This window comes from Eumetopias jubatus, unplaced genomic scaffold (genome assembly GCF_037043125.1).
Source record: "Eumetopias jubatus isolate StellerSeaLion01/CBP00866 unplaced genomic scaffold, mEumJub1_p1.0 scaffold_8, whole genome shotgun sequence".
In the NCBI taxonomy this organism is placed as follows: Eukaryota; Metazoa; Chordata; class Mammalia; order Carnivora; family Otariidae; genus Eumetopias; species Eumetopias jubatus.
In genome coordinates, this window is record NW_028274814.1 from 29311826 (window position 1) to 29338977 (window position 27152).

The following is a 27152-nucleotide window of genomic DNA, read 5'->3' on the forward strand; positions in this document are numbered from 1 at the left end:
TTTGTTTCTATTCTTTTCCAAAGGCAGAGATGTTCTTCTTTAAGAAGGCCTGCTTGAGTTCTAAGGGACTAAGACGCACAATTCAGAAACAGAACAGACCAATCAAAAAGTTATTCTCTTGCCACTCAATGTCTGTTAAAACAGTGCTAAGGCACATTCTATTCTAACCCATTCTGATCTTCAGCCCTTGGTGGGATTAATCTGTTAAAGCAGTCACAGTCAGGGTCCTTGGGACACAGAAGTATCTGCCCCTGACCAATAGCCATGTTCTATGAGCATAACCAGGAGACTACTTAAATGGGAAGAAGCCATCTGACCATTGTAGGGCCTTCTTTGGGGTGTCATGGTGGACCATAATGCTTACCTCCTTTGAGGAGATTTCCAAGTGAAGGCTCGTCCCTGTTCTTTAATTTTACTTCAAATATGCATTGTTTCTAGACAAAGACTTCTCATAAGAATTTTGCAAGCCTCATATCCTCTTATATGTATTTTATGATCTGGGAGGCACTGCAGGGATTTTATGTGCTCAATAGTTTGTTAATGTCATCTTTATCCCCAAAAGAAAAACAATAAAATGTATGGTGAAAATCAGGGGGTGCTGAGGCCACTAAAGGGGAGTTTATTCAAAACCCCTCATTTCTCCGAGTTCGAGACTGTGGCCCAGGGATGGCATGATTTACTGATCACACAGTCAGTCAGTGATGGCACAGAGACAAGAATTTCTACTCCCATGGATGCTGTGCTGGGAGCTGCTGACAAAGTCTAAGACCAGGCAGATTGGAGTACCCCATCCCCCAACACCCTCACAACTTCAGTTCTCACTCTGCAAAAGAATTACGTGCATTAGTTAATGTATTACCCAGTATTAAGAGAGTTCCACACTAGTATGTGTGCTTCACAAGCCCACGTCCCTCCTCACTAGCTTGCTTTGCGTTTTTCTCTCAGCTCATGACCAGAGCACATAGGACACCATTGGATGAGACCTAGCCCTCTGCTTTCCTCTTTGTTTCAAGAGCCACAGGACTGTTCGGGTCCTTTTTCTGAGAAGTATCTGCTGTAGTTTGGTTATTGACATCATGTGAATTCTTCCTATAAGACATAATGAAAATTAATAATGTGGAATTTCTTATATAGATGTCCAACACTGTTTCTTGAAGAGACTGTCTTTACTCCATTGTATTACTTTTGCTTCTTTTTCAAAGATCAGTTGACTCTATTTGTGTGGGTCTATTTCTGGACTCTGTTCTGTTTCACTGACCTATTTGCCTATTCTTTTGCCAATACCACACTGTCTTGATTACTGTAGCTTTATGGTAGGTCTTGGAGATGAGTAGTGTCAGTTCTCCAACTTTGTTCTCCTTCAAAAAGTTTTTGGCAATTTAGGGTCTTTTGCCTCTCTGTGTAAACTTTAGAATCAGTTTGTAGATATCCACAGAATAACTCACTGGGATTTTGATTGGGATTTCACTAAAACTATAGGTCAAGTTGGAAAGAACTGACATCTTGATAATCTTGTATTCCTATTTATGAACATGGAATCTCTCTCCATTTATTCAGTTCTTCTGATTTGCTGGGGTTTTTGACTGGCTTTTAAATTGTTTCCTATGACAACAGCTACCAATTATCAAGTCCATGCTGAGTGCTAACCCTGAACCAGCTCTCTACATGTATCATCTCATGTAATACTCATGACAACCCTATGAGGTAGGAATATTATTCCTCCATTTTGTAAATAAATAAAGAAGATGAGGCTTAGGAGAGGTTAACTTCTCCAAGGTCACAAATAGAGGAAATATGAACTCAGCTCTCAGTAAGGGCAAAGCCCCTGGTCTTGACCATTACCCTGAGTCTTGTCCTTCTGGGTTATTTCTACCTAAGCCAATGTGGAATCTTTTCAGTGGGCAGACTTTTCTTTTTGAGAGTGGTACTGCAGGGTTCCAGGTCAGTGGCAGGTCACCTTCAGCTCTGAGCGCTCCTATTTTAGCCAAGTCTGAGTCTATTATAGTTGCATTTACTTTTTATGACTGGGACTTGGGATTCAACTTTTAAAAGATTTATCCATCCTTCAAAATGTGATCCTTGGAACCCAAACCCTAGGACTGCATGGTTGGTGTGTGTATATATTTATTCTTATTTCATCACAGAGCCATCTCATTGGGCCCAGAGTAGACCCAACAGTTCCCTGAATAGACTCCTGAGACTTCCAGTTTCTAGAACCCTCTAGAAAAGAACAGCACCTTCTAGCAGGATAACAGGTTTTTCCCATCCTGCCCACCCAGGCTGGACCTCCAGGCAGGGACTTCCCTTATCCCCCATAAGCAGCCCACATTTTAGCTGGTAGTCACCCAAACCAAGCACTTCAACTGAAGCAAAATGCCATCATAAATAACCAAAGATGATCGATTGGCTTTTTTCAGTGCCCCTGGCTTAACATAAAGATGAGAATTAGAAGAGATTGTTTTAACTTTTTGAGGAACCTCCATACTGTTTTCCAGAGTGGTTGCACCAGCTTGCATTCCCACCAACAGTGTAGGAGGGTTCCCCTTTCTCCGCATCCCCGCCAACATCGGTCGTTTCCTGACTTGTTCATTTTAGCCATTCTGACTGGTGTGAGGTGGTATCTCATTGAGGTTTTGATTTGGATTTCCCTGATGCCGAGCGATGTTGAGCACTTTTTCATGTGTCTGTTGGCCATTTGGATGTCTTCTTTGGAAAAATGTCTGTTCATGTCTTCTGCCCATTTCTTGATTGGATGACTTGTTCTTTGGGTGTTGAGTTTGAGAAGTTCTTTATAGATTTTGGATACTAGCCCTTTATCTGATATGTCATTTGCAAATATCTTCTCCCATTCTGTTGGTTGTCTTTTGATTTTGTGGACTGTTTCCTTTGCTGTTCAAAAGCTTTTTATCTTGATGAAATCCCAATAGTTCCTTTTTGCCCTGGCTTCCCTTGCCTTTGGCGATGTTTCTAGGAAGAGGTTGCTGCGGCTGAGGTCGAAGAGGTTGCTGCCTGTGTTCTCCTCAAGGATTTTGATAGATTCCTGTCTCACATTTAGGTCTTTCATCCATTTTGAGTCTCTTTTTGTGTGTGGTGGAAGGAAATGGTCCAGTTTCATTCTTCTGCATGTGGCTGTCCAATTTTCCCAACACCATTTGTTGAAGAGACTGTCTTTTTTCCATTGGACATTCTCTCCTGCTTTGTCAAAGATGAGTTGACCATAGAGTTGAGGGTCCATTTCTGGGCTCTCTGTTCTGTTCCATTGATCAATATGTCGGTTTTTGTGCCAGTACCATACTGTCTTGATTACAGCTTTGTAATAGAGCTTAAAGTCCGGAATTGTGATGCCACCAGCTTTGCTTTTCTTTTTCAACATTCCTCTGGCTATTCAGGGTCTTTTCTGATTCCATACAAATTTTAGAATTATTTGTTCCATTTCTTTGAAAAAAGTGGATGGTGCTTTGATAGGGATTGCATTAAATGTGTAGATTGCTCTAGGTAGCATAGACATTTTCACAATATTTATTCTTCTAATCCATGAGCATGGAATATTTTTCCATTTCTTTGTGTCTTCCTCAATTTCTTTCATGAGTATTCTATAGTTTTCTGAGTACAGATCCTTTACCTCTTTGGTTAGATTTATTCCTAGGTATCTTATTGTTTTGGGTGCAATTGTAAATGGGATCAATTCCTTAATTTCTCTTTCTTCTGCCTTGTTGCTGGTGTATAGGAATGCAACAGATTTCTGTGCATTGGTTTTCTATCCTGCTACTTTACTGAATTCCTGTATGACTTCTAGCAGTTTTGGGGTTTCCACATAAAGTATCATATCATCTGCAGAAAGTGAGAGTTTCACTTCTTTTTTTGCCAATTTGGATGCCTTTTATTTCTTTTTGTTGTCTGATTGCTGAGGCTAGGAGACTTCTAGTACTATGTTGAATAGCAGTGGTGATAGTGGACATCCCTGCTGTGTTCCTGACCTTAGGGGAAAAGCTCTCATTTTTCCCCATTGAGTATGATATTTACTGTGGGTTATTCATAGATAGCTTTTATGATATTGAGGTATGTACCCTCTATCCCTACACTGTGAAGAGTTTTAATCAAGAAATGTTGCTGTACTTTGTCAAATGCTTTTTCTGCATCTATTGAGAGGATCATATGGTTCCTGTGCTTTCTTTTATTAATGTATGGTATCACACTGATTGATTTGCGGATGTTGAACCAACCTTGCAGCCCAGGAATAAGTCTCGCTTGGTATATATATACAATGGAATATTATGCAGCCAACAAAAAAATGAAGTCTTGACATTTGCAATGATGTGGCTGGAACTAGAGGGTATTCTAAGCGAAATAAGTCAGAGAAAGATAAGTATCAAATGATCTCACTGATATGAGGAATTTGAGATACAAGACAGAGGATCATAGGGGAAGGGAGGGGAAAATGAAACAAGGTGAAACCAGAGAGGGAGACAAACCATAAGAGACTCTTAATCTCAGGAAACAAACTGAGGGTTGCTGGAGTGGAGGGGTTGGGAGGGATGGGGTGGCTGGGTAATGGACACGGGGAGGGTATGTACTATTGTGAGCGCTGTGAATTGTACAAGACTGATGAATTATAGACCTGTACCCCTGAAACAAATAATACATACGTTAATAAAAAAAAAATTTTAAATCCTGATTCTGAAATTCATAGGATTTAAATCTAAGCAACTTACAGAAATTGCTTAAAAGGAATACATGCTTACTTTATTAACTATATCTATAAATTTTGGATTTTTGCTAACTGGCCCTCCTCAAGGTTTTCACCTGAATAAATATTGACTGTTTATTAAAAAAAAGAATAGATCATTTTAAAAGATTTATTGTAGAGATAAAATCTTTTAGTAGGATTAAGCGTGGCATCCAAGGTGCTATAAATCTCCATTACTATTTAATTAATAATCTCTATGGTAGTGTGGTCTTCTTGGAATGTCCAAGGGAGTAAACAGAGATTTAAGCCCCAGTCCTTCACAGCTAGGTGCAGAACTGATTTAAGCCTAAGAACTGATGGGACCGCTATGCCCACAGGTGTGTAGAAGTTAGTGTTGGCCTCTTGCCTCTACTCCTAGCTGACAATATATAAATTCCAAATTTTCAACTTTTATAGGAACTTGTAAGCTTCCTAACTCTCAAGACAATCCTTTTGTCTGAGCGCTGTTATAAATGGCCTTACTTTAAGTTTTTATATCTTTCATTCTTCTGAGCATCTAGGCGATTCCACCGCCATGTGCATACAGGCCATGACAGTTTTATGTTAAAAGATAGTTAGAAGCTGTCCATACAGTACTTCGAAGAATAAGAGGTAAAGGAAAGATGTGCTATTGACAAAGCAGATGTGTGCAGATTGGACAAATGATTAATCTCAAGTTATGTGTGAAATAGTAATGTTAAGATAGGACTTCTATCAGCGGAAAATTTTGGCCTGTCCATAAGGGAAAGGGCTCCAGTTAAAGATATACGAAACCAGTAAATTAGATCAGGGGTCAACTTTAGAAAAAACAGGACAACACTTACCTTTACCTGAACTATTGAGATAATAGCCACAATATTTGGTTTCCCAGTAGAAATGGCAGGCAGGGTATGTTACTGTCAGACCAGAACACCATCACCTTCTATGCCCCAGGGCCTTGGTTAGTCTCACATCAAAACTCAAAGGTTAATTCTGTTAAAAAATCACCCAAGTGAGGCTTTCAGGTGCAAATTTATGCACAGACACGTTAAATGTCTTCACACTTTAAGGGTGACTAATTCTGCGGTTCATGAGGACTCTCAGAATTGAGATGCTCAAAATGCCATAAATGTGCTTACTGAAGAAGTATGGTCTCACATAGCAGGAGGAACTCAGGCTCAATTGTAGCCACTTCTGATACTCTAACCACAACCTGAAGACCACTCAGCCTTGCTTTTGATGGCTGCCATTCAAGGGGGGCCCGCTCTAGTAACATGCATGGGGTCTTCTGTTAGGAACAATGTGCTAGTTCATCACTTGTGGCTCACAACAAGTGAAATCAGGACTGGAAAGAAATAAGACTATACTTAATCATAAGGTTCCTGAAGGCAGGACTGTGTTTCATCATCTCTGATGGATGAGGCAGGAATGCACATCCCCACTGTCACTCCTGCCACAGGGCCATACCTGTAGAGTATGTTCAGAACTGCTTACTAAGTGTTGAATGCATGCTTCCAAGCCCTGCACCTGGAATTGGAGCCCCGAATTGTATTCTCTTTACCATCCTATGCACTATCAATTGCAGTAGGTATACAGTCAGCATCCACTAAGTGCCCAATACCATCCCACTGTTGGGTGGGCAAGTCCAGTTGGACCCTTCTTCGGGCTGTGCCCCATCTGCTGAATCATAGCCTGCAAGTATCCCAGCAAATGTTACACATACACCTCCCATATGCCCTAAGCTTCTTGGTGCTCGGAAATGCTATACATCAGCTAAATTATCGTGACTGTCTTTTTATAAGTGATCAAGACAGAATTGGTTCCCCTGAAATAATCTAAATCTTTAAAAAGTAGTCCTTGTTTTCTTATTTTTTTAAAAAGCTGAAATTCGGAATTCTTCTGTTTTTCTCTAGGAAAACCTCTTTTTTGTGATGGAGTATCTCAATGGAGGAGACTTAATGTACCACATCCAAAGCTGCCACAAGTTTGATCTTTCCAGAGCAACGTAAGAGCGCTCTAAAGGGTTTGGGGATTTTCCCCCTGTTCTTGTCAGGTACCGATTACCTAGGATACCGGCAGAATATTTCTCCCGTGTGGCATTTTTCCCATTTCCTTAGCATGCCACAATCCCAGGTCAGGGTAACCCCTGAGGGACATATCAAACAAGGTAACTATGTTCCCAGTTTGTGAAGCTTAAACCAGAGTCCGTTTTGTTTCATTTCTTTGTGTTTTGGTAACAGTGACTTAGTTTCTTAAGAAACTGCCCTGATTCATCACGCTTCTAAAGAATCTAAACACAGGAGCAAATATTTGCCCTTTGAAAAGAAGTAGTCAGATGAAACACAGATCTTAACAGTGGTCATGGGGATGAAGCTTTAACTAAAGCTTTTAACTAAGGCTTTAACTAATGGAGAGCTCAATGTGAAGGCATAAAGCATATGGCTCCAGGGACATGAGTATTAGGAAACCAGAAGAGCATTTACTCCTTGAGAACAAATCGTCACCTTCTTTGGCATCAAGTGGAATCGGGAAGGCTGCATTTACCAGGTGGGAATGCTGCTGAGTCCCACAGAGCCCCCTGGTACCCTTCCTCCCGTGGGCCCTGTTTCCTCAATAATAAAACAACTCTGACATTCAGAAAAAAAGAAAACTGTGCCACAAGGCTCACTTAAAAATATGGGTACACACTAGCTTTCTCTGCCTGGTGCTCAGTAGTCTTTCACTCACCCCTAATGAACAATTTGAGTGGTTTAGGCTGAGCTGGGCTGAAAGATGAACTGGTCCCACCAGCTTCTACAGAAATCTCTGGCTGAAATGGCTTTTTATCAAAGCCAGTGGCTAGCATACCACTAAGCTCATCACCTCCAGGAACCATCCGCAAAGTGCCCGGAGATAATTTTATGGGATTTCTGCAGCAGAGAAATCATTAGGCAGTTTTCATGCTAAAGGATTCCAAGTCTGCCTTCCTCACTACCTCTGGAAGACTTGAAAGCCATCACGGACACACTGTCTGCCGTGATCTCAGTGCCTCCCAGGTGCCTGTCATCACCGGAGATGGAGAGCAGCATCTCCTCCCATCTTCCAGTAGCCTTTCCTCTGCCTCTCGGGCTGCATTTCTTGCCCATAAATGACTCAGGTCTATGTGGAATGACCCTGCATGCAGGTCTAAGGGCACCGAGCAGAGTTTAAAATAAAAGGGAAAATTATTTTCCTGTACTACTTACACTATGACATTTAATGTCCGTGGGTGTTTTATTAGCAAAAAGAAATGCCAGTTTGAACATTATGGTTTAAAGTATAAAAAGCAGTAGCGCAGGTAAGACTCAATTAAGGTACCTGCTTCGCTTCATCCTCCCACGGCTGGGGCCGCATGTATGGAATGGATGACCTCTCCCTCTTGTTGGGACTAAACAAAATTATGTACGGAAGGTGCGTGTGCACGCCGAGGACAGCACTTGCACGGAATGCTCACTGTGTCAAATGGGGATTTTCTTTTGTTCCGTTAATGCATCCATATTCAACTTTGATTTTCCTTCCCTCAGGTTCTATGCTGCTGAAATCATTCTTGGTCTGCAGTTCCTTCATTCCAAAGGAATTGTGTACAGGTAAAGTTCACTCTCTGGAAACATACTGAGGTATCTGGATTTCCCTGTCCAATTCATTGAATCACTGTAGTGATGTGAAATGGCCACGGTACCTCTGTGGCAGGAAGTTCCATGCCCATGGTGATGACAGTCAAGTCAGGAACTCCAGTCCAAAAGCAGTAAGGCTCTGACCTCATAGTGTTCTTTATTCTGGTCCTTACAGTTATTCTGCTTCTCACTTCCACTTGTTTCATCTCCTCCCATTACCCTGCTTTCTCTTTGGCATCTTTTCATGGCTTTCACTCTCTGCCTCCTTCATATCTCTTGTTTTTGCTTGGGCCAGCTAGAAATGCTCATTGAATGTTCTCTTGGGTAGGGAAGGAGAGGGGAACTCTTCCTTGAACACTCAAATGCAACTGTGGAAATCTATCTGCCTACACCTGATAGAAGTGCATAGGAAGCCACGTGTACCCTCCTTCACGAGCGCATGTCTATCCAAAATGTCTCTATTGCACACCATCTTTTCACATCCTTCTTAGAGGAAAGCCATTACACTTTAATCCCCTTACCTCTTTTCTCAAAATACAGTTTGACACTTATTTAACATAGAAATCATCAAAAGCTTAGTTTTCTGGTTTCTGACTCACTGCAGATTAAGGGAGAAAATAAAACTTAAAAAAAAAAAAGAGCTAGACAGGAGGCTGGCTGAGCCGCTGGAGGCTGGCCCAGCAAGCACAGTGAGAGGGGCGTGTTGAATCTGACATAAAGGGAAGATGTGAGACAAATAAAAGGCTCTGGGAGAGTGGGATTATGTGGTCTTCTGTGGCAAGTGTTCATAACACTCACCCGGAGTCATCAGTAAGGTTCAGTGGTAAGAGCAGGTCCAAGATGGCAGCATAGGAAAACCCTAAACTCACCTCCTCCCATAGACCTACAAATCTACTCCAACATATAGAGGAGCAATTCCTCCTGAAGAACTGATGGCCAACTAGACAGCTTCTCAGCAAAGTATAGAGGCAGAGTAATTTTGGAGCCCTGCCCCCAACACTACCAACTGAAGGGGGAGGGATCCCTCCAAGAAGCCCCCTGCACAGAGCACCCCAGGCATACACTATACAGAGGACATTCCTACACAAAGTCATTCCTTCAAGACTTAGGGAGATACCTTTTTCACCTAATGCATAGAAATAAACAGAAAAAGTCAAAGTGAGGAGACAGAAGAATATGCTCCAAGCTAAAAAAACAAGACAAAACTTCGGAAAAATAACTAAGTAAAATAGAGATAGCAATCTAACTGACAGAGAGTTCAAAGAAATGGTCAAAAAGATGCCCACCAGACTTGAGAGAAAAGTGGATGAACTCAGTGAAAATTCAACAAACAGAAAATACAAAAAAAGAACAAATCAAATAAAGAATGCAATAGCAGAAATGAAAACTACACTAGCGGCATCAATACTAGATTAGAGGATGTAGAAGAACAGATCAGCATCTGGAAAACAGGGCATGGAAAGCACCAAAGCTGAACGGAAAAAAGAAAAGAGAATTTTAAAAATTAGCATGGGGGGTCCCTGGGTGGCTCAGCCAGTTAATTATCTGACTCTTGGTTTCAGCTCAGGTCATGATCTCATGGGTTGTGAGACTGAGCCCCACATTGGGCTCTGTGCTCAGCAGGTAGTCTGCTTGAAGATTCTCTCCCTCTGCCCCTTCCCCCACTTGCTCTCTCTAAAATAAATAAATTTTTTTTAAATTAGCATAGGTTAAGGGACCTCTGGGACAACATCAGGTATACTAACATTTGTTATTAGAAGAGAAGGAAAAAGAGAAAAAGGGGCAGAAAACTATATTTGAAGAAATAATAGCTGAAAATTTCCCTAACCTAGGGAAGGGAATAGACATCCAGGTTCAGGAAGCACAGAGTCCAAAACAAGACGAACTCAAGAGGTCCACACCAAGACACAAAATAATTAAAACGTAAGAAATTAAAGATAAAGAAAATCTTAAAAGAGGCAAGGGAAAAACAACTAGTTATGTTTAAGTGAAACCCCATAAGGGAGATACTCTGAAGGCAAGAAGCCATGATACATTCAAAGTACTGAAAGGAAGAAAACTATAACCAAGAATACTCTACCCAGCTAGGTTATCATTCAGAATTGAAGAAGACATAAAGAATTTCCCAGACAAAAGTTAAAAGAGGTCGTCACCACCAAACCAGCCTGACAAGAAATGTTAAAGGGACTTCTTTAAGCAGAAAAGAAGGGCCTTCAAGAAAATTATGAAAGGGAAAAAAAAAATCACTGGTAAAAGTAAACAGTGCAAATCACTTGTAAACCTAGTATGAAGGTTAAAATGTAAAATCAATCACATGTACAAAAATTAATGGATTCACTATATAAAAATGTATGTAAAATAGAACATCATCATATAAAACATGGAGGGAGAGGACTAAGATTGTAGTGTGCTTGAACTTACGTGACCATCAACTTAATGTACACTGCTATGTACTTAGGATGGTATTGTATAAACCTCATGGTAACCACATTTATATATCTCTAATAGATAACAAAAAATAAAGAGAAAGGAACCCAAACATAACACTAAAGGAAGTCATCAACCATAAGGAAAGAGAGCAAGAACAGAGAACTACAAAAACAACCAGAAAACAATTAACAAAATAGCAAATACATACCTATCAATAATTACATTAAATGTAGACAGACTAAATGCTCCAGTCAAAAGACATAGATGACTGAATAAAGAACAAGACCCAGTTATATGCTGCCTACCAGAGACTCACTTCAGATATAAAGACACATAGAAAGTAAAGGTATGGAAAAAGATAATCCATGCGAATAGAAGAAAAACCTGTAGCGATATTATATCAGACAAAATCAAGTTTAAACCAAAGCCTGTAACAAGAGAGAAAGGCAAGCATTACATAATCATAAAAGGATTGATCCAACAAAAGGACATAACAATTATAAATATGTATCCAACACAGGAGCACCTAACATAGGAAGCAACTATTGACAGACATAAAGGGAGAAATTAACAATAATGCAATAATAGTAGGGGACTTTAATACCCTGCTTATATCAATGGACAGAATATCCAGGCAGAAAATCAATAAGGAAACAGTGGATTTAAGTACATTAGACCACATGAACTGAGCAGATATATACAGAGTATTCTATCTGAAAACAGTATAAACGTTCTTTTCAAGTGCACCTGGAACATTTTCCAGGATAGATCATGGGTAGGCCACAAAACAAGTCTCAATAAATTTAAGAATAGTGAAATCATATCAAGCATTTTTTCCAACCACAGCAATATGAAACTAGAACTCAGAAAAAAAGAAGAAAACTGGAAAAACCATAGACACATAGAGGCTAAACAACGTGCTACTAAACAGCCAATAGCTATATAAAGAAATCAAAAAGGAAATCAAATATACCTGGAGACAAATGAACCTGGAAACACAGTGGTTCAAAATCTTTGGGACACAGGAAAAGCTGTTAGAAAAATTTATAAGGATACAGGCCTACCTCAAGAAATAAGAAAAGTCTCTTAAATAAACAATCTAAACTTAAACCAAACAGAACAAGAAAAAGAAGAATAAACAAAGCCCAAATTTATAGAAAAAAGGAAATAAAGTTCAGAGCAAAAATGAATGAAATACAGACTAAAAAAGAAATAGAAAAGATCAATGAATCTAAGAGGTAGATCTTTGAAAAGATAAAATTGGCGAACCTTTTGTCATAGTAATCACAAAGAGAGAGAGGACCCCAAATAAATAATATCAGAAATGAAAGAGAAGTTACAATTGACACCACAGAAATACATAGGGTTATAAGGGACTACAAAAAAAAAAATTATATGTCAACAAATTGGGACAACCTAGAATAAATGGATAAATTCCTACAAATATACAATCTTCTAAGACTGAATCAAGAAGAAATAGAAAATCTGAACTGATTACTAGTAACAAAATTGAATCAGTAATCAAAAAAAAATCAAACTCAACAATACATTAAAAGGGTCATTCACCATGATCAAATAGGATTTATTCTAGGGATGCAAGGATGGTTAAATACCTGCTAATCAATGTGAATACACCACATTAACAAAAAGAAAAATAAAAATATCATCTCAACAGATGTAGTAAAAGCATTTGACTAAATTCAGCATCCTTTCATGATAAAAACTCTCAAGATGGGTTTAGAGGGATCACTACACATCAACATAATGGAGGCCATATATGACAAACCCAGAGGTAACCGTATATGCAGTGGTGAAAAACTGAGAGCCTTTCTTCTAAGATCAGGAACAAGACAAGAATGTCCATTCATGCCACTTTTATTCAACACAGTATTGGAATCAGATAGGAAAAAGAAACAAAGACATCCATATTGCTAAAGAAGGAAGTAAAACTCATTTGCAGAGGACATGATACTAAATATAGAAAACCCTGAAGATTCCAGAAAAAAAAACTATTAGAAAAAAAACTATTAGAATAAATGAATTCAGTAAAGTTGCAGGATACAAAATTAATATATAGAACCTGCTCCATTTCTATATACTAATAATGAAGTATCAGAAAGAGAAATCAAGAAAACAATCCCATTTACAATTACATCGAAAAAATACATAGGAATAAATTTAACCAAGGACATGAAAGATATGTATGCTGAAAACTGTAACATACTGATGAAAGAGATTGAAGATGACACAAATAAAAGGAAAGATATTTGGTGCTCATGGCTTGGAAGAACACTGTTAAAATGTCCATACTACACAAAGCAATCTGCAGATTCAGTGCAATCCCTATCAAAATTCCAATGACATTTTTTACAAAACTAGAACAAAAAACTCTAAAATTTATATGGAACCACAAAAGACCCCACATGGCCAAAACATTTTTTTTCTCCTTATATAAATCTGTTTATTAAAGAGCAGCATTACATTACCAATGTAGACATTTATTCATGGACTGCGACATAGTTTTTCTGATGGGAAATATTATTGTAGTTTTAGTTATACTGTGAAAATAATTGTTTTAGTCAATATAGAAAATATCTAATTTTCAGCTCAACTGGTATAAAATTTAAAATAAAACTCTATTTTTTATTATGTTTTGTTAATCACCATACATTACATCATTAGTTTTTGATGTAGTGTTCCATGATTCATTGTTTGTGCATAACACCCAGTGCTCCACGCAGAACGTGCCCTCTTTAATACCCATCACCAGGCTAACCCATCCCCCCACCCCCCTCCCCTCTAGAACCCGCAGTTTGTTTCTCAGAGTCCATAGTCTCTCATGGTTCATCTCCCCCTCTGATTTCCCCCCCTTCATTTTTCCCTTCCTACTATCTTCTCTTTTTTTTAACATATAATGTAGTATTTGTTTCAGAGGTACAGGTCTGTGATTCAACAGTCTTACACAATTCACAGCGCTCACCATAGCACATACCCTCCCCAATGTCTATCACCCAGCCACCCCATCCTTCCCACCCCCCACCACTCCAGCAACCCTCAGTTTGTTTCCTGAGATTAAGAATTCCTCATATCAGTGAGGTCATATGATACATGTCTTTCTCTGATTGACTTATTCCGCTCAGCATAACACCCTCCAGTTCCGTCCACGTCATATGGAGGTTCCTCAAACAGTTGAAAAATAGAGCTACCATACGACCCAGCAGTTGCACTACTGGGTATTTACCCCAAAGATACAAATGTAGGGATCCGAAGGGGTACGTGCACCCCGATGTTCATAGCAGCAATGTCCACAATAGCCAAACTATGGAAAGAGCCAAGATGTCCCTCGACAGATGAATGGATAAAGAAGATGTGGTATTTATATACAATGGAATATTATGCAGCCATCAAAAAGAATGAAATCTTGCCAAAACATTCTTGAGAAAGAAAAATAAAGCTGGATGTATCAAGTTTCCCGATTTCAAACTCTACTACAAAGCTATAGTAATCAAAACAATATGGTATTAGCACAATATGGTATTATTAGCACAAAAGCAGACACAGATCAGTGAAATAGGATAGAAAGCTCAGAAATAAGCCCATGTATATATGGCCAACTAATCTACAACAAAGAAAGCAAAAACATAGTAACTGGTGTTGGGAAAACTGGACAGCTACATGCAAAAGAATGAAACTGGACCATTTTCTTACACCATACAAAGAAATTAACTCAAAATGGGTTAAATGTTTGAATTTAAGACCAGAAACCAGAAGACTGCTAGAAGAAAACATAGGAAGTAAAGCTCTTTGACATCAGTCTTAATGGTGTTTTTATAAATCTGACTCCAAAGGCAAGGGAAACAAAAGCAAAAAGAAACTATTGGGACTATATGAAACTAAGAAGCTTTTTCACAAGGAGGAAACCATCAACAAAACAAAAAGAGAACCTACTGAATGAAAGGAGATATTTACAAATAATATATGCATTAAGGGATTAATATCCAAAATATATAAAGAACTCATACAACACCAAAAATAATCTGATTAAAATGGATAGAGTACATGAATATCTTTACAAAGAACACATGGCCAAGAGACACGAAAAGGTGCTCTACACCCCTAACCATCAAGGATATGCAAATCAAAACCACATGAGATATCACCTGACATCTGTCAGAATGGCTAAAAATCAAAAAGATAAGAAATAACAAGTGTTGAGGATACGAAGAAAAGAGAACCCTCACACATTGTTGGTGCATATAGCCACCATGGAAAACAGTATGAAGTTTCTAAAATTAAAAAATATAAATACCATATCACCCAGTATTACCACCTCTAGTATGTACCCAAAGAAAACAAAAACACTAATTTGAAAAGTCATATGCACCCAAAAGTTTATTGCAGCATTATTTACAGTAGCCAAGCTATCAAAGCAACATGAGTGCCCATGAATAGATGAATAAATGAAAAAGATGTGGTATAAATATACAATGGAATATTACTCAGCCATGTAAAAGAATAAAATCTTGCCATTCCCAACAGTATGAATGGATCCAGAGGGTATTGTGCCAAGTGAAATGAATCAGACATAAAAAGACAAATACCATATGAATTCACTTATATGTGGAATCTAAAAAAACAAAACAGAAACAGATTCTTAAATACAGAGAACAAAGTGCTGGTTGCCAGAGGATAGGGCAGTGGGGGGGGTGGGGGGGGATAGGTGAAATAAATGGAGATTGAGAGGTACAAAAGTAAATAAATCACCGGGATTAAAATTACAGCATGGGGAATAGAGTCAACAATCTTGTGAAAGTGTTGTATGGTGACAGATCATGACTACACTTGCGGGGAGCACAGCATAAGGTATGTAATTGTTGAATCACTATGTTGTACACTGGAAAAATATAATATTGCATGTCAACTGTACCTCAAGAAAAGAAAGGTTAAATGATGCTCCACACTGAGTGTTGAAGGCAGCAAACTGTGTATAATACAACGCAGAAGCATTCCATCAGAGATGGTCAGTATTGAGATGCTTACAGGGTAAGCAGAAAACTCACTTTGAGAAACCTCTCCATTCCCAGAGGGCACAGTCACAGGAGAGTTGCCCTATTTAGAGTCACAGAACGGAGTCTTAGAGGAAGTTTTCAAGTCATTCTTCTTAAGCAATCTCTTTGGCCACCTTTGGATATATGGTGGATTTGGGGGGTCTGTCTACAAAATAATATACTAAAAAGCTGTTTTCTATAATTTCTTTATCTCCAGGAAACTGAAGAATACCCATCAAAACATTGAAAACCCTTACCAGAATCTATGGGTTTTTTTTTTTTCCTCTTTAAATCTGTAATGCCTGCAATATACATAAAATATACCTTCACTGGGGCCCCTCAGTAGCTTGTGTAGGATGGATGGATTGGAGGGAGGGAGAAAAAAATAAGTTGGAAAAAGAGAGAGGTCTTAGAGCTCAAAGGAACCTCTTGAGAGAAAAGCCCATACGCCTCAGTAGTCTTCTCCACAGCACAATGCTTTTCTCTAGCGTTTCATCATATATATTGACACTCAGAACAAAAAGACCCATGGTCCTTAATTGTCTTTAATATCACGAACTGTACCCAGTTGAGGGCCCTTCCTATGTCCACGTATGAGAAATTATGTTTTCTATGGCTTTTGATGCGCCAACAAGAGAGAATATTGGGTTTATTTAGTAGCATAGTCACTGAAGTCGTAGAGAATGTTGGAAAGACACCATCAAATAATTAAAGCTAAGGGGAGGTCATTTAGCAAGTACAGAAGAATGAGACTGGCTTACATTATAAACCATTCAACTCCCCATGTGTAACTTTACTGACCTAACCTGTCCATTTGGCAACCGAATTGTGGGGATTCTATTAATTTCCTTCTTCTGACCACCTGGGTTTATGATTTCTGGGTTTGTTCACGAAAGAGGTATATTAGTTTTGAAGTGTTGCTATAGAATTACCACAAACTTGACGGCTTAAACCAACAGAAGTTTATTCCCTCACAGTTCTGGAGTCCAGAGGTCCAAAATCAAGCTGATGGCAGGGCCATCCTATTTCCCAAGGCTCTCAAGGAGAATGCTTCCTTGCCCCTTCTGGGATCTGGTGGCTCAGGAGCTCCTTGGCTTTTGGGTGGCATCCTTCCTGTCCGCCTCTGTCTCCCCACAGCCGCCTTGTCTCCCTGCACCTCTTCTGTCTTCCCTGTATATCTCTTAGGAGGATACTTGGCCACCTGGATAATCCAAGATGATCTCATTCCAAGATCCTTAACTTAATTGCATCTGCAAAGACCCTTTTCCCAAAGAAGGTCTCAGTCACAAGGTTCTAGGGGTTAGGATATGAACTTATCTTTTGGGGGCCACCATTTAACCCACGACAGCTGGTGATGTAGACGGACCAACCCCAGAGTGCGCAGCCCTTCATAAACATTGCAATGCACAAAAAAGCTACTCAAGTATCAATCCCTGGATACCTAATGAAGTTCACTTCCTGGGTTTTTATTTTATATTTTTGGAGATAAAGTATAAGTACATGAAAAGACACTCTAAAAAAAAAAAAAGTCCAAATGAATAAGATTCTAATTAAAAGTATCAACAGGAAGAAAAATGGTGTCCTCAGAATTAGGGGAGGGTTTGCCAAAAGAAATTCCTATCAGAAAGGGGAGATTATATATATATATATTGTGTGTATATTTCAGTGGAGAAGGGCCTTTGCAAATGGAAGAAGTGATTCCAGAAAAGGCACAGAAACAGAAGGAGGTCAAGCAAGGAACATGACACAAATGGGTCCAGTTTTATTGGAAAGGCTGAGGCTAAGCAGCCCCAAGAATTGCGGCTGAGAGAAGTAGACAAGCAGGTGCCAACATTCTCCTTTACCAGTTGCGGGTGTTATAAAAGTAGTGACATCTTAAAAGACGTCTCAGCCATAGTTTGGGTTAAATGTAAAAATGAGAAGCTGGAAAATATGCAGACACAGAAAGATAAGAATCTGGAATCTCTGAACTATTAGAACTGAAAGGCACCTTAAAATAATATCTTGTCAGTGACAGCACTGGCCCAACCCCGATATTTGAAGCCATTTACAAATGCTTTTTTTGTGTTTGGATGGATCACCCCCTTCAATGCTCACAAAGATCCTGTGGGATAAGCAAGGCAGGTATCATTGTACCCATTTTCCAGATAAGTCACTGGAGGCTTAGAGGGGCTGTAGCTTGGCTGAGCTGGTGGTCTGTAAGGGATATGTGAGGAGTAGATAGCTGATGTACCTGTGAACACGCTGAGCTTTGGGACCTGTGGCATTTCCAGCTAGCCCTCCTCTGCCCTCATTCCTTACCCTCATGGAGGTCTGGCTTCGCATGGTAGACTTCTGGACCTTTCCCATTCTAACTTAATCTCTCAAAACATCTGTGACCTTTTCTCTCCCAACCCCTAACACCTGGTTCACCTTAGAGGGTGGAATGAAAATCAGACATGATGCTCGTTTCCCTAGCCTGAGGTCCAGAGAATATTTATTTTTAGGATTGATTAAAATGCACCCTTGTAATCACAGAGGACTGGATCTTAGCAAGTTCAATTCAGTGAGAAAGACCAGGTAAGTTTGGTTTAGAAGATATAGAAGAGCAGGCCTGGGTTTGCATCCTAGCCCCCTGACTGTATGGTCTGGGATAAACTCTACAACGCTTAAGAGTCTCTCTTTCAATCAGAAAAATATGAATAAAAATAATTCCAGATCCAAGGGCTGTTGGGAGAATCAAACGATGAAATGCATCTGAGAGCAAGAAAATCCAAGACGAATATTAGATACAATGTTCATTATCCTCAGGATCTACGGATAGCACTGCAGCGGGATATCTGGCTCTCTGGTGATGAGCCCCCCAACAATCCTTCAGCCAAATTTCTAGGAACATGTGTACACGGCTATAAGTGATGCAACTATGTTCTGGATAGCCGAAACCCAAAATGATACTAATGTTGCATAGAGTGCAGGTTAGAAAATGAATCTACAGTTTTAGCATGGGGAGTAAAATATGACCTGTACTTGGATTTATTGGAATTCATAAATCACAATGACAGTGTACTTAATTAAAATTAAGGAACAGGAAGGCAGAAGACCTACGGAAAGACAGACATGTTGGACAGCCATATTAGTCCTGATAATGAAAGTGTGACAACATTGGAGTTAGGATGAGAGAGAAACAGAACCAATACAGGTATGAACGTGAGATACATATTCACATGTCCTGGAGATGCCCCAGCCACCCAGCCAGACAGGAACAGTCTGTGATGCCCTGGTTTATGGAGATTACGGACCAAGCTGGCTCAGATGGAAGATGTCAACTCTAGGACATCTGCTAATAGGGTCGCTCCACCAAAACACAGTTGCATTCCATGCTCACTCTCTCTAATATACTCTAGCAGAAGGTAGAGAAAGCAATGGAAGGGAAGAGTTACTCAGGACTTCATTGCAACTCATAACTGCTGGTGCTGAGCCAATCCCTGGTGGGTGACCGTTCATTCAGCAAAAATTTATCAAATGCTCCGTACATTCTACCCTCCTGTCAGAGCTGTCACAGTAGAGCAAACAGCAAACAATACACATTTCCACCCTCGCGAAGCTCACGGTTTAATGAGAGAAGCAAAGCAAGAGTGATGGGAACTTTAGGCTAATGTGAATATTGAAGACCACTCAAACTTTTGCTTAAGTGAAATATCAGCCTCCTTGAGAAACTGGAATTGAAAACACAGAACCATCAGAAACCAAAGTAGTTTCTCTCTCATCACTGTCTCTCTTTGGGTTTACACAGGCTCTGTCTCTGTTCTTGACCTAGCCACTTCATTTTTCTCCTCTCACGAACTGGTCTTCTGTTCCTCTAAGGCCACGCTAGAGGACATCCATCAGCAGGCCTAAGTACCAGACACCTAACCGAGACAGATTAGTGCTGCCTTCTCACAGCCCCAACATCCCCAAAGAGAAAACCTGAATGATCCAGGGGACTCCAGTCACCTAAGGTGGAGGAGACAGGGCTACTTGCGGGACCCTTTGGGAGCAGAATCTTTGAGAAGGGAATGCCGAGCAAATTGTCTAAGAGGAGGTACAGAAAAGAGTAAACCGACAGCCGTTCCTGTTTTCTCCCTAGTCACCTTTGCTAATAAGGAAGACCATGGTAGCCACCTCCAGCCACACATTCTAAACTTAGGTTTCAGGAAGTTCAGAAATCCAAGGGCAGAAGACGTAAAGGAAAAGAAAGCTAGTTGTTCTATAACAAACATAAGCTGCTATCAACTAAAAAAAAGCTTAAAGCAAGTGATGTCAAGTGTAGCACTTGGGTGATCTTTAAAACATCAATTTCACAGGTACAGAGTGAGAAGAAGCTGCCATAATGGAAAGACACCTGGAGGTTTTAGTCTACGGCGGGCTGTTAACTGTTACTGTGACCAAGTGTCAGGACCTAGCAGGGCAACCGCTAGGCTGCAGCAGGGAAGGTGAAGGGGGTCAGGACAGAAACTAGCAACGCCACTGTCATGGGCACAATGCGATTATACACTTGGAGGATACTGGTTCTGGTTTCAGCACCAAATTTTAAGAAGGAAATTGATATATTCAAGGTATTTGGAGGGCAGGGGCCAGAATGCTGAAGCATCTGAAAACCAGGTCATATGAGGAACAAAATTATTGACCTCAGTGAAGGAAAGACAGGACAAAACTTGCGGTCACTTTCCAAATATTCAGAGTATCATGCATAATAATAGCAATCTAATACAATCACAGGGAGGCATAATTGGATTTATATTTTTTAAATCTTATCAGTCATATTACCTAAAAAATTGGAATGGGTGCTCTACAGGGATACTGGTTCTCTAAGGAAAGAGGAATTTATTGACATGGTTTTTGGCATCAGATGGATTCTGGTTCTAGAATTATTCTTAGGAGCAGCCTTCCTCAGTCAGTCATGGAATTAGGTGCAGTATAATTCATCCACAAAGAAACAATACTTGGAAAATCGCATAAAGTGAGTACGTTTTTCAGGCTTTTCTTCCCTTGCCATGGAAGAAAGATACTGGGGTAACCTCAGGTCCAAGTCTTGCCTATGTTATTATATTGAGCTGCAGTCCTTGGTCAATCAGAAAAAGGAATCAGAAACCAGCCATTCCCTTGAAAAGTCAGTGCTGTCTACACACCACTATCTTGTACACAAGTAGACAGGGGTATGTGTTATGTAGTATTAAATACCACACTCTGTCAGACACATCCCCAAGCACAAACCCCTGGTGGCATTTCATCGCTAGCTCTTTCTTTACATCCCAGTGCTGTTTCTTGAAGGCACCCTAAAACGGAAGGATGCTACACTGGAGGAAGAACCCATTACCCATCTCACCCCCCAGGCAGCCATCCATAGCTCTGGAGATGCACCAAGTTCTTCCCTGGGCATGGGGGATACAAAAGTCTGTCAGAGTCAGGCCTGAGAAAGCTGACCTGGGCCAAGAAGGGCCAGGTGAAGTTCCAAACGCGAGACGCCAGTCAAGGAGGAAACACCAAGGAGAAGGCGGTGAGCCCATGAGCAGAGCCACAGATTGAGGAACGGGGTTGGAAGGAAGAGGAGGGCCAGCAAAGCACGCACGCACTCATGATGCTCTCAGGCTGTGATGGGACAAGTGACTCCCCCTCATGCGGCAATTCTGTGTTAGCAAAAATTGTATTAAGGTGAGATTTTGCTTTGCTTTTGTGTTTCAGAGACCTGAAGCTAGATAATATCCTGTTAGACAAAGATGGACATATCAAAATAGCGGACTTTGGAATGTGCAAGGAGAACATGTTAGGAGATGCCAAGACAAACACTTTCTGCGGCACCCCTGACTATATCGCCCCGGAGGTAAGGGTGTGCCGCCCAAAGGGTGTGCATGGGCGCTTGCCCAACTCCACATGTCCCAGGCACCACTGTTCCTTCCTCCCCTGAAAAAAAAAAAAAAAAATCAAAAGATTTTAATAGTTTGTTTCAGGATCTGTATTTGTGTTTCGGAGCAGTTCATAAATGCGGCTACACACGGGGGTTGTGTTGTTATTTAACGGGGGGTGGTGCTCATGCTGACTAGGTAGTCTCTCTCAGTCTTGAATGGCTCAGCAGGTCCTCCTCAGTCGTGGCTCCTCCCCACCAGAGCCTTAAACTGCATTCACTCCACTCCGACCAACCAGAGGAAACAACGGTGAAGAAGCAGGTGGTCACTGAACAGGCTCATAAGTATCCACCTGAATAAGTCCAGTGGTTTCATCTTGGGAACAAGATCCTCAAAATGAATCCCTTTGATTGGACCTGCTGCTGCCCTAATCCAGACCTTGAGCATCTCTTGTCTAGACCCTGGGGACACCCTCTGGCTTTTTTTCTCCATCACCATCCAACTGCCAGGGTACCCTCTTTACATATTTTCCCAAACTTCTCTAAAAGATGCTCCCTTAACATTAAAAAGCATCCCCAGTATATTTTATATAAATCTCATATTATTGCCAACTAATATGGTCTGTGTGTTATAAAACATGCACATAGAATATAATCGGGTTGAACTAAAAATTAAATATACAATTATTTTTTTAATTTTTTAAGCTTTCACTTTTGCTTTTAAGTTTTATTTTATTATGTTATGTTAATCACCATACCTTACATCATCAGTTTTTCACCTTTTAAGTAATCTCTCTACCCAATGTGGGGCTCAAACTCACAACTCTGACATTAAAAGTCACACGCTCTAACAACTGAGCCAGCCAGGCAACCCAATATACAATTATTTTAAGTAACTAAATTTTATTCTGTTTATTAATGGTACATTTATGCTTCATTAAAATAATGGCATTAAATAACTTCTTTAAATTTTGGTTTAACATTTTAGGACTCTGAGATTCAAAGGTCTGATCAGTTTAATTCTTGGTTTCGCTGGCTAGCATACCTGGAAAAGATAGATAGCTCATACTACGGACTCTGAGAAACAAACTGAGGGTTCTAGAGGGCAGGGGGGTGGGGGGATGGGTTAGCCTGGTAATGGGTATTAAAGAGGGCACATATTGAGTGGAGCACTGGGTGTTATACGCAACAATTAATCGTGGAACACTACATCAAAAACTAATGATGTAACGTATGGTGATTAACATAACATAATAAAATTTAAAAAAAGATAGCTCACGAAGGCACAGTATCACTTAGACTTTACAGTATGTATGGTAGGCAGGGTTCCTCATTGACAGCAGTGATTGTAATTCAAATAATTCCATAATTCAAAACAATGTCTTTGATATATCTGGCTTTTTTAGCTAACTTCTTGTCATAATGAATGGCACTGTGTTTAGCCCCCTTATGAGGTGGGTGACCAGAAGCTTGTACTGAGAGTATGAGAGACCTCTCTGCCGTCATTTTCTTACATCCTACATTGTTTGTAATCTTTAGCATTATCTTCAAGCCTCTTTGCGGACAACTTTCTAAGGATTTGCCATTTTGTGAAAATGAGTTCTGTTAAGAGAGAACCCAGCAATCCACATAATTGGGCACACAACATGAATGACCTACCTTGGGATAATAAGTAATAACGATGGCAACACACCTTACAACATGCTGAAAGCAAATGCACAAACGTAGCCACCACACTCCCGCTGATAGGGGTATTCCTGTTCTTCCCTCAGGAGGCCTCGGTTACTATGTAAAGTTCCAAACAAGGGCACCAGGGTCATTTTAATTTTTAAAAAATTAACATGAATACAAGTTCTAATATTTTCTTCCCCCATCTCACTGTTCCATCTGTTGACCCCTGGACCCATTCGGAAGGCCACTGTTCCACCAAGACACCAGATACGCACTTCTAATGCACAAGCCTGTCACTCCACTGTTTTAAAATCTTCAAGACATCCCCATTATCAGCTGGGCACAAGCCAAAATCCTGGAAATAGGTCCTTTATAATATGTCCCTGGACTTGCATCTTGCATTCATGTCTCCTATTCCTTAACCATGTACTCTGAGGCCTTGGTCTGTCGTTATTCCCAGGATGAACGCCAAAGTCATCTCCCTAAAGATGCTTCTGGTTTCCTGAAATAATTGTTTCTCCCCCTGTTCTACCACAGCACATGTGTAATCCAAGTTACCAGTAAACCATTTCTCACAGAGCCCATGATTTATCCATCTTAATGTCTCCACCCCTCAGCTTGGAGTACCCATCAACCTTCTTCTAAATAAATTACCACACAGCATACACCCTCAACGTCGGTCTGTGAACGTATGCTAGATTTCCCCACCACTGGCCCTTTTTTATACGATAAATCTCACTAGCCTCTTTCTTCTCTACCCATGAAGACACTACCCATTTTTCAACGTTCCACTCACATGTATCTACTTTGTAAAGTTTGTTCTTTATCTGACTCACTGACCAATTGTCCCCTCAAAAAAAAAAAAAAAGGCATGCTCTTCTGCCTCTGAACTTTAATAAAAATTTAACTTTCCCTTCTTGTGGTTCTAAGTATACGCTGCCTAGTACTGTTTTTGTGTGTATTCAGTTATCTCCGGGGAAGGGCCCCTGTGGCAAATGAAAAGCGGGCTAGGCCAGACACAGCATTAAAAACACACAATCCCAGAGCAGGTGGGACAAGGGCCATGAAGCCCACCTGGCAGACACTGGTATCTCCTGACAGGAGAACCCAAATTACAGAAATAAATGCATTTCAGAGCAACATCAAGAAGGATGCACAAAAAAAAAAAAAAAAAAAAAAAGACTGCCCTCCCTAAAGCTGGGGAGTATCCCCAGTCCATGTCTCCTGAGATATAAAACTCTATGGCTCTCTGCTCTTCCAGTTACAGGACTGACGGTCGAACATAGAATTGCGGGTCCAAGCTCGTTTTGACAAGGACTAGGGAAAGAAACACGGAAACACCCTCTCTTTACACTAGCCACTTAGTAAATCCATGTGGGATTCCAATGCCCAGAAGCAGCTCCCTGGAGAGAGCAGGGGTCACCTGGAGACCAAAACTAGGGAGACACTGGGCTGTCACTTTGTAAACTCTGACAGCATATCAATTAGACAGATGTAACATATAGATGTTGTAACTCACTAGCTCTACCAGGCAGATGGAATTTGCAGATTGCTCTCACTGTTGGAGAGAAAGGGAGACTCTGACCTCAAATGGCAACATTGTTACTATCTGAATTAATTTGAGTAAAGTTGGGAGAGGAAACTGGACAAAAGATGATGAGGCCATAAGAAGGCAGCAGACGGGCGCCTGGGTGGCTCAGTCCGTTAAGCCACTGCCTTCGGCTTCTGTCATGATCCCAGGGTCCTGGGATCGAGCCCCACATCCGGCTCCCTGCTCTTCAGGAAGCCTGCTTCTCCCTCTGTCTCCCGTTCCCCCTGCTTCTACTCTGTCAAATAAATAAAATCTTTAAAAAAAAAAAAGTATAGACAGTGTGAACATGGCCTTGTTGGGTTGAGGTTTAATCCAGGAGACATTAAATATGAAAAGAACATTATGTGGTAACCCCCCCCCCCAACAAGGACCAGCGTTCAGAATATCGCTTCAACTCACTAACTAGGACATCTTAAATAGGACAGGTAACCTCCCAAAGCCCAGTCACCATTCTTTGTTAAATAGGAATCACAGGACCTACCTCAGGAGTTCTTATTTAAAAAAACAAAACAAAACAAAACACATAACTTGTGGCAAACACTCAGGTCAGCATACTTCTGGCAGGGTGATCTGCATTGTGCTTCTTCCTCCTGACTTAAGACAAATTCTTTATTAACATCACCTAGCTTAATTTCCACCACAGCTGTCTCCTGGCCTCCAAATTCCTCTTCATCTGTCCTTCTCGATGAAGTTGTTTACAAAGACCGGATGACGCCCGGAGCAGTTTCTGGTTGCTTTGGGCTCCCCCTCGTGACACCACCTGGGAATTGCATGTGAAGCAGCCCTCCCCCACCGCTCCCAATTTAAGGCAAATGCACCTGAACAAAGATTGTGTGCCTATGCTCACACACGCACCCTTGTCTTCTTTATCATTCTCCCTGGATCTACTTTTAAACTTTGCCTTAAGGAATACTCTATCTTCCCTAAACTTGAAAGTTAACTTTAGTATTTAAAAATTGAGTTAAGGATAGTGGCTAGCATTTTTATGCTGGAAGTCAGCGGCAGATGATTGCAAAAATCTGTCGGCAACTTGATCTTTATTTTCACAAATGGGTACCAGTTGATCAAGATAGGTATTTATCCTAGAGCATATAGTCATTTCCATAGGACACAGCACTCTGCCTTCCCCACTTTTCAATGGGTCCTCACAACAACCCAGTAATAAGTCAGCCAGATGTTATCACCACTTTTCACAAATGAGGCACAGAGGGGGTGAAGGAGTCGGCCCCAAACTACACAAGAAGGGACTGAGCCAGAGGTAGAACCCACAACATTTTGCATGGCCGTCTGTTCCGTTGAGCTTATCAACTCTTGCATTGGAGACACTTCCACCATATCCGGGAGCCTCACTCCAGACGTAGTTCATTCCGCAAGGACAGACCTGGGTGGGGTAGCACTCAGAGACGGTAGTTGTGCACCTTGTTCTGCTGCATCAAAAGGTTCGCCAGCATCGAGACACGGAATGTCTAGAATACATCATTTCTCCTTCCTAATGCCACCAGTGCTATCATTCTACCATTCATTCCCGGGGCCCACTTAAGAAGAAATTCCATTTCAAATGAGGAACTCTAAGATGACCTCTGTGTGTTTACGAGTATGTGCTCACATGGGTGGGCACTGAGCTGGGCTTTAAATTGCAGGGTGGAAAAGACAGCCATCCCAAGAGAGTCCCGGTCTCGCGTTTTAATTTTGTGCTTCAGTACTTCTTATCGCTTCTCCATTTTGGGTAATAAAGCAGCTTGTCCCCAACCTATCCTGGGAGCGGCAGTCACGAAAGACAAGGATTTTCTCCTCTTCTTCATTTAACAAACTGTTACTGTGTTCCTACTATGTACTGGTTTTAATTGCGGTAAAACATACAAACTGTAAAACACACCATCTTACCATTCTTAAGAGTATTATTCAGTGAGTGTTAAGTATATTCCCATTATTATACAACCAATCTCCAGAATTTTTTTAATCTGGCACAACTGAAACACTATACCCATTAAACAGCTCCCCATTTCCCCAAACCCCCAGCCACCATCATTTTACTTTCTGTCCCTATAAATCAGCCTTTTCTAGGGACCTCATATAAGTGGAATCATACGGTATTTGTCTTCTTGAGTCTGGCTTATTTCACTTAGCACAATGTCCTCAAGGCTTACCCAGGGGGTATCATGTGTCAGGATTTCCTTCTGTTTTAAGGCTGAATAAATATTCTGTTGTATGTATG

The 27152-nt window shown here is 40.6% G+C and overlaps 1 protein-coding gene across 1 annotated transcript in view; it reads left to right on the forward strand.

Annotated features, from left to right (window-relative positions):
* PRKCQ (protein kinase C theta) overlaps window positions 1–27152 on the forward strand; it is a 175753-nt gene that overhangs the window by 134379 nt on the left and 14222 nt on the right. Inside the window, exons 13-15 of the mRNA XM_028114615.2 lie at window positions 6619–6710; window positions 8248–8310; window positions 21516–21654. Of these exons, the coding sequence (XP_027970416.1) occupies window positions 6619–6710; window positions 8248–8310; window positions 21516–21654 (294 nt within the window). The remainder of the gene's footprint in view (window positions 1–6618; window positions 6711–8247; window positions 8311–21515; window positions 21655–27152) is intronic.